This window comes from Salmo salar, chromosome 12 (genome assembly GCF_965601325.2).
Source record: "Salmo salar chromosome 12, fSalSal1, whole genome shotgun sequence".
Classification (NCBI taxonomy): domain Eukaryota; kingdom Metazoa; phylum Chordata; class Actinopteri; order Salmoniformes; family Salmonidae; genus Salmo; species Salmo salar.
In genome coordinates, this window is record NC_138302.1 from 70,743,533 (window position 1) to 70,757,240 (window position 13,708).

At 42.9% G+C, this 13,708-nt stretch overlaps 1 protein-coding gene across 2 annotated transcripts in view; it reads right to left on the reverse strand.

Moving 5' to 3' along the window:
* LOC106565629 (cyclin-dependent kinase 18) overlaps window positions 1-13,708 on the reverse strand; it is a 62,312-nt gene that overhangs the window by 6,560 nt on the left and 42,044 nt on the right. For both annotated transcript variants that reach the window (XM_014132944.3, XM_014132942.3), the window contains 8 exons: window positions 10,038-10,186; window positions 8,058-8,204; window positions 6,211-6,267; window positions 3,475-3,589; window positions 2,688-2,782; window positions 2,513-2,575; window positions 2,299-2,422; window positions 1,723-1,843 (listed from right to left, as the gene is read on the reverse strand). In XM_014132944.3, coding sequence (XP_013988419.1) covers window positions 1,723-1,843; window positions 2,299-2,422; window positions 2,513-2,575; window positions 2,688-2,782; window positions 3,475-3,589; window positions 6,211-6,267; window positions 8,058-8,204; window positions 10,038-10,043 — 728 coding nt within the window. In that variant the 5' untranslated portion in view covers window positions 10,044-10,186. The remainder of the gene's footprint in view (window positions 1-1,722; window positions 1,844-2,298; window positions 2,423-2,512; window positions 2,576-2,687; window positions 2,783-3,474; window positions 3,590-6,210; window positions 6,268-8,057; window positions 8,205-10,037; window positions 10,187-13,708) is intronic.

Consider the following 13,708-nt stretch of genomic DNA (forward strand, 5'->3'; position numbering starts at 1 on the left):
GGAGACATGTGCGGGGCTCAATATCTTGCTTGATAAATTGAAGACACTCAGTCCCATGAGTTCTGGCACCGTGTGAACGGTCCCCTCTGACTCTGGTTGTCTCCATGGAAATAACAAACCCCTGGAGACACGCACGTATGTGTGTGTGTGTGTGTGTGTGTGTGTGTGATATATATATATATATACACACTTATGGAATCATAACATTACATCACATGGGGGCCAGCATGCACACACACAGTTTTGTTTTGCTAACCTTGTGGGGACACACAATTGACTCCTGTTCAAAATCCTATTTTCCTAACCTTAACCCTCAACCTAACTCAAATATAGCCTTTAACCCCTAACACTAATTCTAAACCCCTTAGAAATAGCCTTTTTCCTTGTGGGGACTTGCAAAATGTCTCCAGTTGGTGTATTTTTTTTTGGTTTGTTTACTATTCTTGTGGGGACTTCTGGTCCCCATAAGTATATTTAAAAATGTCCACACACACTAATCTGCCCCACCCCTGCATACACACACACACACACACAGACAGCAAGAGGTTCGTCGGTAGAACAGAGACACAGACACACACATCAAAGACTGTGTGTAGGGATCACAAGCAGGCCTATGTAAGAGGCAGGGTGTCATAGAGTACACTGCTTCCCTTTGTTTATCACTGAGGGTGTCTGCTCCGATGGAGACCCATCCACTGATGAAAGGAATGTTTTGCAAATGAGTTTATGAAAGGTTCTGTATTGATGTGTTGCTGGATAATAGCCTTTGGAGATTCAAGGTTAATGAATGTGATGCAGAAATTATCACCATGGTGATTGCTCACATCAGGAGTGGTGGCTTACATACGAGTTAAGTGAAGGAACAGCTTAGCTATATTGCTGTGATGATTCATAGTGTGGTAAACATATCTAATCAAAACATGTTCTCCCTCATTTAGGTTTTCACTCTGGTAGTGTTGATGAAGGTTAAAACTTCTTCAGGATCGGTGGGTCCCCTGCTGGACGGTTGAGCTAACGTAGGCTAATGCAATTAGCATGAGGTTGTAAGTAACAACAACATTTCCCAGGACGTAGACATATCTGATATTGGCAGTAAACTTAGATTAACAAGAATTTAACTGCACTGTCCAATTTACAGTAGCTATTACAGTGAAAGAATACCATGCTATTGTTTGACGAGACTGCACAGTTTTGAACATGAAGTTATTAATAAACAAATTAGGCACATTTGGGCAGTCTTGATACAACATTTTGAACAGAAATGCAATGGTTCATTGGATCAGTTTAAAACTTTGCACATACACTGCTGCCATATAGTGGCCAAAATCTAAATTGCACCTGGGCTGGAATAATACATTATGGTGTTTCTCTTGCATTTCAAAGATGATGGTAGAAAAAAAGTTTTGTTTTTCTTTGTATTATCTTTTACCAGATCTAATGTGTTATTCTCCTACATTCCTTTCACATTTCCACAAACTGCAAAGTGTTTCCTTTTTAAATGGTACCAATAAAATGTATATCCTTGCTTCAGGGCCTGAGCTACAGGCAGTTAGATTTGGGTATGTCAATTTAGGCTAAAATTGAAAAAAAAGAGGCCGATCCTTAAGAGGTTTTAATCTATGTGACACTGAGTAGGTTTGTTGAAATGTCTCTGAGTCAGAATGGAGGTGTGTGTGTGTGTGTGTGTGTGTGTGTGCTCGCATATGTGTGGTATGTACTCACCACATGTCGATGGGTGTAGAGTACTCTGTGGTACCCAGCAGTACTTCAGGGGGGCGGTACCATAGAGTCACCACCTCGTTGGAGTAGGTCTTAGTTGGCACAGACTTGGCCCGGGCCAGACCTGACCAATCAAACAGTCATGAGCTGGATCTCAGAGAGGGAGCATTTTATCTACTGATCTGGTCTTCTATCTACATGCAGGATGTGTGTTGAAAAGGTTAGGGATAATATTAGGGCTGGGACAATACCAATTTCGCAATATTTTGTTTGTATGCCAAGAATGAAAACAGGAAGCAGACCAAACTCTTTGCTCCTTTTAAAAACCGTCTGTAGGTAAATTAATGTGTGCAGTAGCTTGGAAAATAAATAAATTACTCTGGATGACAACATACTGATGTTTGTTTCTAACATTAGGGCAATTTCTCTAAAGAAGTTAAATCGTGTTTTGTTTCCTTGACACGATACTAAAGAGTAACGCGACGGAATCGGCCCAGCCCTAGATAATATAGAGGGAGATCTGTTACTAGGTTGTCAGTGTGTCTGTATGGTGAGACTATCTCTGTGTGTGTGTCATACCGAAGTCTGCTAGTTTGAGCTCTCCCTTGTCATTGATGAGCAGGTTCTGAGGTTTGAGGTCTCTGTGAAGGATCTTCCTCTTATGGCAGTAGGACAGACCACGTAACAACTGGAACATAAAGATCTACAGAGAGAGAGGAGAGGGGGCAGAGAGAGAGAAGACATAACGCCTCTGTCTGATGATGATTAACAGTGTTCAGTAGGGTGGACTAACCTTGACATTGTTCATGCACATGAGGTTTCCACAGTTGTCCAGGTACTGTTTCAGATCACTGTCCTGAGACACACAGGCACACATTTTCAGAACTTTAACTTGTAAGTAAAAAAAGCAGATAACACTGGTTAATATACTGATCATGAAGTATTTGAAAGATGTGTGTACTACTCACCAGGTACTCAAAGACTAGAGTGAGGGAGCGTTCTGTGTGTATGATGTCATGCAGCGTGACAATGTTGGCATGTTTTAGGTTCTTCAGTAGAGACACTGCAGAGATGCACAGAGAAAATGGTTGGATGCTGCTCTGGCTGCATGGGGGCGTGAGGACATGCGAATGACATTTTAGCGCCACTGGGTGGTAGTGTTCTACTCTTGAGTTCTGAAAAGCTACTGTAGTAAATCTGAGACAAAAAACCTGTTGGTACAGTATGTGTTTTGTGAGGAGGGTGAGAGGTTAGGAGAGGTTTGATGGTTGTATTAGTCTCTCTAGACGGACGGGATGCCTCCCACAATTTACCAATGTTCCAGCATACACATCTGTACTTTGTCCGCCGTCAGATTGGAAGGGATGAGTTGGATGCCAGAAAATCAGCCCAGAGCCCTGCCGTAAACGTGTCCAGCGGCTAGCTAGATGGAGCTCGCCGAGGATAGTTTCAATGTGTGCATTCTGCAAGCGAGTCGTTTGCATGCGCTATGATATTAGTGTTACAAGCTTACAACCACTGACTGTGGCTGTAGCTAGGTTAGTTTTAGCCATCTTCGCCCGTATTGTGTCCGCCTCTGTCATGTTTCCGAGGGGATTATTTTTAAGTGCCGCATACCCACTCCTGATTTGTTGGGAGAGTTGTCTGTGTGAAGAGCGTCCTCCAAATCCAACATAATTCCCAGACCTAGCGCTGTAGCACTAGGCCTGGCATTTCCGAGACAATGGTTGTATAGGGTGCTGTGTGTTTTTTTACCTTCTCTGATAGCTGTACAGGGCGCTCCTTCCTCGTGCTCTAACCTAATCTCTTTCAGCGCCACCAGGTTTTCCGTCAGTTTGCTCCGCCCCTTAAAAACCGTGGCGTATGTCCCCTACACAGGAACAGGAAGTAATTGAAACGGGAATAATTAGTTAATCACATCAGTACTTTTTTTGCATATATAATGGTCGTCACTTTATGGCCATTCCAAATATCTAACCCTGACTACTGAGCCTAACCCTTAACCCTAACCCATAACATTAACCCTACCCCATAACTTTATCCCTAACACTAACCTTAGCCCTAACCCTACCCCATAACCTTATCCCTACCCCATAGCCTTATCCCTAACTCTAACCTTATCAAATCAAATTTTATTAGTCACATGCGCCGAATACACCAGGTGTAGACCTTACAGTGAAATGCTTACTTACGAACCCCTAACCGACAGTGCGGTTTCAAAAAATACAGATAAGAATAAGAGATGATAAAAGTAACAAGTAATTAAAGAGCAGCAGTAAAAAATAACAATATATACATTGGGGTGCCATTACAGAGTCAATGTGCGGCAGCACCGGTTAGTTGAGGTAGTATGTACATGTAGGTAGAGTTAATTAAAGTGACTATGTATAGATGACAACAGAGAATGGCAGTGGTGTGGGGGGCAGGCAATGTGAATAGTCTGGGTAGCCATTTGACTAGATGTTCAGGAGTCTTATGGCTTGGGGGTAGAAGCTATCCCTAACACTAACCCTACCCCATAACCTTATCCCTAACCCTACCCCATAACCCTACCCCATAACCTTACCCCATAACCTTATCCCTAACCCTACCCCATAACCTTATCCCTAACCCTACCCCATAACCTTATCCCTAACCCTACCCCATAACCTTATCCCTAACCCTACCCCATAACCTTATCCCTAACCCTACCCCATAACCTTATCCCTAACCCTACCCCATAACCTTATCCCTAACCCTACCCCATAACCTTATCCCTAACTTATAAAGGTTTGTTTGGCTACCAGGTAGCTTTATGTCATTGCTGTCTCTTTTTTTGAAACACTGGCTTGTCTCATGGCAGGATGTAAGGTATTTTAAACATGACCACCTTGTTATGTAGATGAGCAGTCATGGTTGACCAACCAGACACTAGTTCAGTTAGGACATGTCTTTACAGTAAACTAACCCCCCCCCCCCCCCCCCCGATTTCAGGTGACCTAGACTGCATGCCATTCCAGAACACTGCTCACACCCTGCGGTCTTCCATGTTCACCCCTTCACAGATCTGGCAGGACTGCATAGGTGTAAGCAATATGAAGGAAACTAAACACAGGGATTGCTTACACCTATCCAGCTATTGTGAAAGGGAGTGAATGAGGACAGATGGAAGGGGACAACTTTCTGTAATGAGATGCAGCCCAGTTGTTGACCCTAATGACTGAGCATGACTAGAACAGATGTAGCCTATTTAGTCTGACTGCTCCTCTGCACTAACAGTAACTCAGCATTCATGAGTACAGTCTGAGACAACAGATAAGTAACCACCGTGTGTGAGAGTACATACACCAGTTCTATAAATCAATCTAATATTGCTATGTAGAACTAGGTATGCAGTAGGGGAGACCAGTGTTGCTTGTCATACGTTTTACACTCGTGTAGTTCTCAGCACCAGTATATCTTACAAGACTCTCTTCAACATTATAGAAAGGAAGGTCTTGGGTTGAAATGGGGACCATTTTTATCCTCATCTTATTCCAACATGGAGTTATAAGCAATCAAACACACTCTGTCCACTTGTGACAACCAGTATGTAGTTGGTTGTCACAGTGTTTGCTAGTAGCTTATTCCTTTTGGAACAGGAAATGCATACATAGTCTTAGAAATAGCCAAGCTTTTCTTTGCTCAAACAATATTTCAAACAAAGTTCTGCATTTTATGCCTTGAGAACAACATATGACATTTTGAGTAGGTTTGTGTGGGTGTGAGACAGAAGAAATGTCTGAGGCAACAAACCCAGATGGCCCAGATTCCTCTGCCCAACGGATGTATATGTGATGCATCGGGAAGATGCAATTTAGATATCGTTTGCTAATTGGCAAGACGTCTCAGATGTATTTAGAATATCTACATTCTAAATTCTAAATTCTGTTTATACGTCGGCCAGGCATCAACATTCTTTTCTGATGTCTCGGCGACGTCTTTCCAATGTGTAAACGCTTTCCACACTACATATTCCCTAGACATTTTGATATGTCGGCCAAAGGTGTTTGTGTTTACTGGTAAGGGGGGTCTTTATAACAACAGCACAAAAGAGCTTGGGATTTATTGTATACTGGCAGTGGCAATGTCCCCAATTAATATATGGTTATAATGGAGTTGATAGGGACAACCAACCCCACGTTCCATGTGACAATCCCACCCCAATGCTAATTACCACATTGCTTAGAAATAGGTTTGGAATGTAGTCTTTCTGCTTTTCAGCAAACACAATTTCATAATTCTAACATTTATACAAAACTTTATTTTACTTTCACTTATGAAATACACAAATTCCCCTCATCTCAGGGGTTAAATAGAAGGTGAAAACCCATGCACTGAATAACCACACTGGGAATACCCACACCTTTAGTTTCAACGATTCTAATTTCTCCGTATCCTGCACCTATTAAATCAGCTGGATGTGTGCCTTAAACTGCAGCTGAAAGCACGTAACCATAGAGACATTCTTACCTCTCCCAGTTTTCCCAGTTTCACGTATGTCTCCAGCTTTCCAAAGCCAATGTCAGACTGTATGGAAAAATACACAAGGTAGCCTAAAGTTAGCATAAAGTTATGCAACACCCAATTCCCCTTTTGTGAGAAAAGAATTGCCCCCTTACGCTCAATAGCTGTTTGTGCCACATTTGGCTGCAATGACTGCATCCAAATTCTTCATGTAGTTGTTGATCAGTCTCTCACATCACTGTGGAGACATTTTTGCCCACTCTTGCATGCAGAACTGCTGTACATCAGCAACATTTGTAAGTTTTCAAGCATGAACTGCTCATTTCAAGTCCTGCCACAACATCTCAATTGGGATTAGGTCTGGACTTTGACAGATGGCCTGACATTCTCCTGTAGAATTCTCTGATACAGAGCAGAATTCATGGTTCCTTCTATTAAGGAAAGTCGTCCAGGTCCTGAGGCAGCAAAGCATCCCCAAACTATCATACTACCACCACTACGCTTGAGTGTTGGTTAGTGTAGAATTCAGTGTTTGGTTTTCGCCAGGCATAATGGGACCTGTGTAGTCCAAAAAGTTGACTCAAGTTTGCCAAAAAAGCACCTGGAAGCATCTGGATGATCATCAAGACTCTGACAATGTTTTCAAGACAATGTTTTATGGACAGGTGATTCAAATGTATAACTTTTTGGATGACATGGGTCCCATTATGCCTGGTGAAAACCAAACACTGCATTCCACAGTAGAAACCTCATACCAACAGTCAAGCATGGTGGTCGTATGATGGTTTGGGGATGCTTTGCTGCCTCAGGACTAAGACGATCCAAAAGACACAATCAAGTCTACATGAAAATGGCTAAAAAGCAACACATTTAAAGTTTTGGAATGGTCAAGTCAACTTCCAGACCTAATCCCAATTGAGATGTTGTGGGAGGACTTGAAATGAGCAGTTCATGATTAAAAACCCACAAATGTCACTAGTTAAAGCAGTTCTGCATGGAAGAGTGGGACAAAATTCCTCCACAGCGTCGTGAGACACTGATCAACAACTACAGGAAGCGTTAGGTTGGAGTCATTGCAGCTAAATGTGGCACAACCAGTTATTGAGTGTAAGGGGACAATTACTTTTTCACACAGGGGCATTGGGTGTTGCATAACTTTGTTTATGAAATAAATGAAATAAGTATGTCATTGTTATTTGTTCACTCAGGTTCCTTTTATCTAATATTAGGTTTGGGTTGAAAATCTGATAACTTTCAGTATAAAAAAAAAAAAGAAGCAAAATCTGAGAAATGTAGAAATGGCACTGCATGTAAGGTTATGACCATATGGTTTAGGCATCATGGTATTGGGTACAGGGGGGTAGTCTACTGACCAGTAAAGCCCGCAGGGACATGCGGCTGAGGGATTTGATTTAGGGTATGCGTGTATTGGGGTACTGCAGTATGGGTGTAAGGGGGTACAGGGTACTTAACAGTGATGACTGTCACGACATGTGTTTGAGTGGATTGATTTAGGGTATAGGGGTATGGGTGTATTAGGGTATTGCAGTATGGGTGTATATACGGGTTTGAGGTATGTGATACTAACCAGTGAAGCCCGTAGTGACATGCAGCTGAGGGGTTAGGGTATTGGGGTATTAGAGCAGTTGTTCCCAACAAGGGGTACTAGGACCAGTTGGGGTACTTGGTCTATCCACAGGGGGTACTTGAAGACTCATGAGACCATAGGCCTACTGGTAAAATTCAAATGGGGGGGGTTCTTCAGGGGTACTCCGGGCAGAGCAAAATTCACTTGGTGGTACAGTAACCGAAAAAGTTTGGGAACAACTGTATTTATGTATAGGGGTACTCACCAGTGAAGCCCGTCGGGACATGCGGCTGAGGGGTTTGCAGGGAGGAGAGTTGTTCTCATTCTCCATTTCTCTCTGCATCTGCAGCTTTTTGAGGATCTCTGGAGGCAGGCGGATGTCCATGGGCAGAGACATGCGTTTACTCACATCCTGCAGAGAATCAATCAGTCATCGATATGCAACACTCACACAATCATTATTTGTGCAAATACACACATCATAAATGGCCAATTTTCTCACATAATTCATGACACATTGCACCAGAACAGGTTTATTGTTGTTGTTATTGTTATTATTATTATTATTATTATTATTATTATTTATTGCTCCATCCACCACCCCGCCCTCTTCGGAGGACTTTGTTTTACAAAAAAAACTGCAATTTTTGTTACATACACATTATTCATAACTTTCACATACATGGTACTTCTATACACAGTATTACATGACACAAAATATAGTTTGATTTACACATGAAATGGTATTTTCGGTGCTAACTATTACAGATCATGAGTTGTTAATCCCACCCCGCTGCTACTCTCAGCCCACCCCGCCCATCTCCGTAGCCCACTTTTTCTCAATTTCCATGTGCCATATATTTTTCAACTGTGCTTCTGAACCTTTCTAATCTCATAGTATCCAAAGAGTATTGCTAACAGTATTATTATGTAATGCTAATCGATTGACTGACTTTCCAAATGGCCAACAGTGCTATTTGTAGGGTTAGTTGCTCCAGTTTCAACTGTTCTGCCTGCGGCTATGGAACCCTGACCTGTTCACCGGACGTGCTTGTTGCACCCTCGACAACTACTATGATTATTATTATTATTTGACCATGCTGGTCATTTATGAACATTTTAACATCTTGACCATGTTCTGTTATAATATCCACCCGGCACAGCCAGAAGAGGACTGGCCACCCCTCATAGCCTGGTTCCTCTCTAGGTTTCTTCCTAGGTTTTTGGCCTTTCTAGGGAGTTTTTCCTAGCCACTGTGCTTCTTTCACATGCATTGCTTGCTGTTTGGGGTTTTAGGCTGGGTTTCTGTACAGCACTTTGAGATATCAGCTGATGTACGAAGGGCTATATAAATAGATTTGATTTGATTTAGTTTTAGGTTAATGCTGTGATCGGTTTTTACAGTGTAGAGGTAAGGAGTGATTGTGTCTACTTAAAGCTAGGGATGATTAGACGATCATTAGTTTGAGAAAGTCATCTTCTGTTCTGTCTGTGGTTCTGAATGCAGACCTGTCTTAATGTAGGACAAGACAAATCAATCCTCTGTTCTGTTAATCTGTTCTTCCACCCTATGACACAGTTTCTCCTGTGAGTGACTATCTATCTCACACTTCCCCCCTGCACCACACTTCTGGAACTGTCTGAAATAAGGTGTTTGTGTGTATGTGAATTTCCCCAGGGTGTGGTGTGTGTGTGTGTGTGTGTGTGTGTGTGTGTGTGTGTGTGTGTGTGTGTGTGTGTGTGTGTGTGCATGCACAAACACGTGTTTGTGACTGTCGCTCTTTGCAGTTATTTTTGTTGAAAAGTAAGATGGCTGAATTTTCTAGCTAAAGGTGTCTGGCATGGCGGGTTATGTGGAAAAGAAAGAGCATTCAGATGATGGCTTGTAATTCCCTGTGGGCTGTGTAGCTGCTGCTCTGAGGCTGAGAGGAAGTTATGGCCACTCAGTTTTGAGAGGGAGGAGAGGAACCCAGTCAGTAGCTCTTATGATATCATAAAGGTGTAATAACAGGTTTTGTAAAGGTGTTATGAATGTTTAATGTATACCCCCTTCAAGTCAAGTTTTACCTAAATTTGTACAGGAGGCTATATTTGCTTTAGTGTCCCTCTCACTATAGCAGTTCTTCTCGGATTGGAACCACTTTCGTGTTGTGAGCTAGACTATACTAATTGGCATGTCAATGTGAACTTTATCATTTCTAAACTTTCCTATTTCTCCTTCTCTAACTCTCCCTCCCTGTCTCACCACCATAGAGAAGTGTCGGTGGGGTGCTTTGCTGCGGTACTGGTGATAGGAGGGGGACTGTGCTCCGGGCGCGGCTGGCTCAGGGCTCACTGGACTGGGACTGGCCTCAGGGTGCAGTGACGGCAGGGTCAGGCTGTCTGGAGTCAGTGCTGCAGGTCAGACAGAGAGGGAGAATGCACACTTTAGAGTTATGGAAAACATTTACCACACAGATGCTGAGAAATACTCCATATTGTAGCTTTAAACACGCACGGACAGGCTTGCTTGAACAGCCCCTCTTCAGTGTTGTACACAGCAGATTGAGTGGACAATTACACTTTACGAATAAAAGAAATACAGCACTCATTCAGACACTACACAAGGCTGCATCAGCTACAGTGTGGAAATATGTGCATGTGTTTACAGTCCTCTGAACAGCTTGTGTTTCAGCCTTGGTTTGATCCTGTGTGTGAATGAGTTGTTGGTCTAGCTGCTGTTGGATGTGTCTGTTCCATCGCATCGACTAACACCTCTGTGTATGTGGATACGTGTGTGCCTATGTGTGTATACTTATTGGATGTGTGTGTGCACATGCATTCAGCACGCTGCCTCTCGGGGTGTTTGATGTAGACTGCGGTGAGCTCTTTAACTCTGTTTCCATGGGGACACTGATTGTTAACAAAAACGTGTGAGCATGTGGCTAAAAGGAGGGAGATATCCTCTCTCTCTTCTGAGGAAAAGACGTCAACTCAATGACTATTCAATGTTGATTCAACGTAATTTCATTGAAATGACGTGATAACATCAAATCAATTTGTCACATGTGCCGAATACAACAGGTGTAGATCTTACAGTGAAATGCTTACTTACAAGCCCTTAACCAACAATGCAGTTAAGAAAGTGTTAAGTAAAAAAAGAAGTTAAAAAGAAGATAATCAAAGAGCAGCAGTAAAATAACAGTAGCCAGGCTATATACAGGGTGTACCAGTACAGAGTCGGTGTGCGGGGGCACAGGTTAGTCGAGGATTGTTTCAACCAGTGTGTGCCCAGCGAGCTCTCTGTCTGTATCCGTCTCTGTCTACGTATTCTCTCTGACCGATACAGTATCACAGCCTTTATTAGTGGAAATGAAAAAGCCCTGGCTACTTCTACATACACAGAGACTCACACAGAGACCATTTTTGGCTGTACATCCATGCAGGTGATGATGGAGATTTAGATGTTAGATTTGAGTTGAGCTAAAAGTTAGGAGGCAAGTAGCTCTCAGTATTTAGAAAAATAAGGTGACAAAAACAGATGGGACAAAAGAGCGATAGAGAGATCAACGAAGGAGAGAGAGGGGGAATTGGATGGAATGAAGTGGCAATAGATGAATGGTTCTAAGTTTGATTAATATTCCTGCTGTGAGTGGGCACAGAGAGGGAGAGAAAGAAAGGGAGCCTGTTTGGCTCATCATTTAAATATCACAGTTACAGCAACCCTTTGATCTGTATGCTCTTAATTGGGGTCAGGTGAGACATGCGCACACACAATGTTCTAGTCCTATCCTGTCTGAGATGGGAGATGTATATCTGATGAAGTGAATTATGTAGTAAAGGGCAGACTCTCACATGGCAAGTTAGGAAACACAATCATTGGAGAAGTGGACAAAGACACGAAGGGCTCTATTTCTTGCTGGCGTTAAGGCGGCTCTAGTGTCAAACGTATGTTAGTTTGTAATTTCGTCATGTAAAAACAGGTCCACTGGCATTTTCCAGCCATAATGCCATGTTCGGCAATTTACCTGTCTTATATCAGCTCGCTTGCGCTCAGATGGGCGGAGTGGAAATATGAGATGTGTCCTGTAAAAACATGATCCAAAGTGCTACTTTCAGGGTGCGCTGATGGGGATATTTAAGCCCAACCAAAAGCTGGTGTTGGTGGTAACAGTTTGTTATAGCATGCATTTTGACAGCGGAAACGCAGCCTATCCGGCACACTGCCCATATGCACATGGAACAAGAGTAGCCCAATGTGCTTTTGATGCCTGTATATTTCGTATTTAGAAACATTCATCTAATGTTTTTCCCATTTCGTTTGATTAAAAACCAAGCATAACCTGCCCTCCTCTCCATTAAAGCTTTTTTTGGCCTGCCCAATGCAATCGCGAAGTAGGCAAGACTGCCGATAAAGGGTTTGCCTCCTGAAACCTTCTTGAAAAAAATCTTAATCATTCATTAAAATATTATTACATTAAAATATCAAGTTTGAGAGGAGTAAAACTGTGAGCTGAAATTCCCTTTTTATCTATGCATTGTAGGGAGGCCCACATTATTTTAGCCATGTAGGTCCCATTTTGGACGTGATTAAAACCCCCTCGATGATGTAGGCTACGTGTCCATGCCCATCATGAAACGAGAGATGAGAACCTCTGAATACCGGTGAACCTCGCATTTAGAAGTTCTGTAACCTGTAAAACTGTAAAAATAGCTTGGTTTCTGTTTCAAACAGCAATGCGTGTCTTTTCTCCTGTCGATTTGATGAAATCATTACATTTTACATTTATTTGCTTGTTTTTCAGTTTAATTTTATTACAACCAATCTTATTAATCTTATTGGGGTGGCAGGTAGCCTAGTGGTTAGAGCATTGGACTAGTAACTGAAAGGTTGCAAGATTGAATCCCTGAGCTGACAAGGTAATAATCTGTCATTCTGCCTCTGAACAAGACAGTTAACCCACTGTTCCTAGGCCGTCATTGTAAATAAGAATTTGTTCTTAACTGACTTGCCTAGTTAAATAAAGGTTAAATATACACTGCTCAAAATAACAAAGGGAACACTTAAACAACACAATGTAACTCCAAGTCAATCACACTTCTGTGAAATCAAACTGTCCACTTAGGAAGCAACACTGATTGACAATAAATTTCACATGCTGTTGTGCAAATGGAATAGACAACAGGTGGAAATTATAGGCAATTAGCAAGACACCCCCAATAAAGGAGTGGTTCGGCAGGTGGTGACCACAGACCACTTCTCAGTTCTTATGCTTCCTGGCTGATGTTTTGGTCACTTTTGAATGCTGGCGGTGCTTTCACTCTAGTGGTAGCATGAGACGGAGTCTACAACCCACACAAGTGGCTCAGGTAGTGCAGCTCATCCAGGATGGCACATCAATGCGAGCTGTGGCAAGAAGGTTTGCTGTGTCTGTGCATGTGTCTGCTCAAACGGTCAGAAACAGACTCCATGAGGGTGGTATGAGGGCCCGACGTCCACAGGTGGGGGTTGTGCTTACAGCCCAACACCGTGCAGGACGTTTGGCATTTGCCAGAGAACACCAAGATTGGCAAATTCGCCACTGGCGCCCTGTGCTCTTCACAGATGAAAGTAGGTTCACACTGAGCACGTGACAGAGTCTGGAGACGCCGTGGAGAACGTTCTGCTGTCTGCAACATCCTCCAGCATGACCGGTTTGGCGGTGGGTCAGTCATGGTGTGGGGTGGCATTTCTTTGGGGGGCCGCACAGCCCTCCATGTGCTCGCCAGAGGTAGCCTGACTGCCATTAGGTACTGAGATGAGATCCTCAGACCCCTTGTGAGACCATATGCTGGTGCGGTTGGCCCTGGGTTCCTCCTAATGCAAGACAATGCTAGACCTCATGTGGCTGGAGTGTGTCAGCAGTTCCTGCAAGAGGAAGGCATTGATGCTATGGA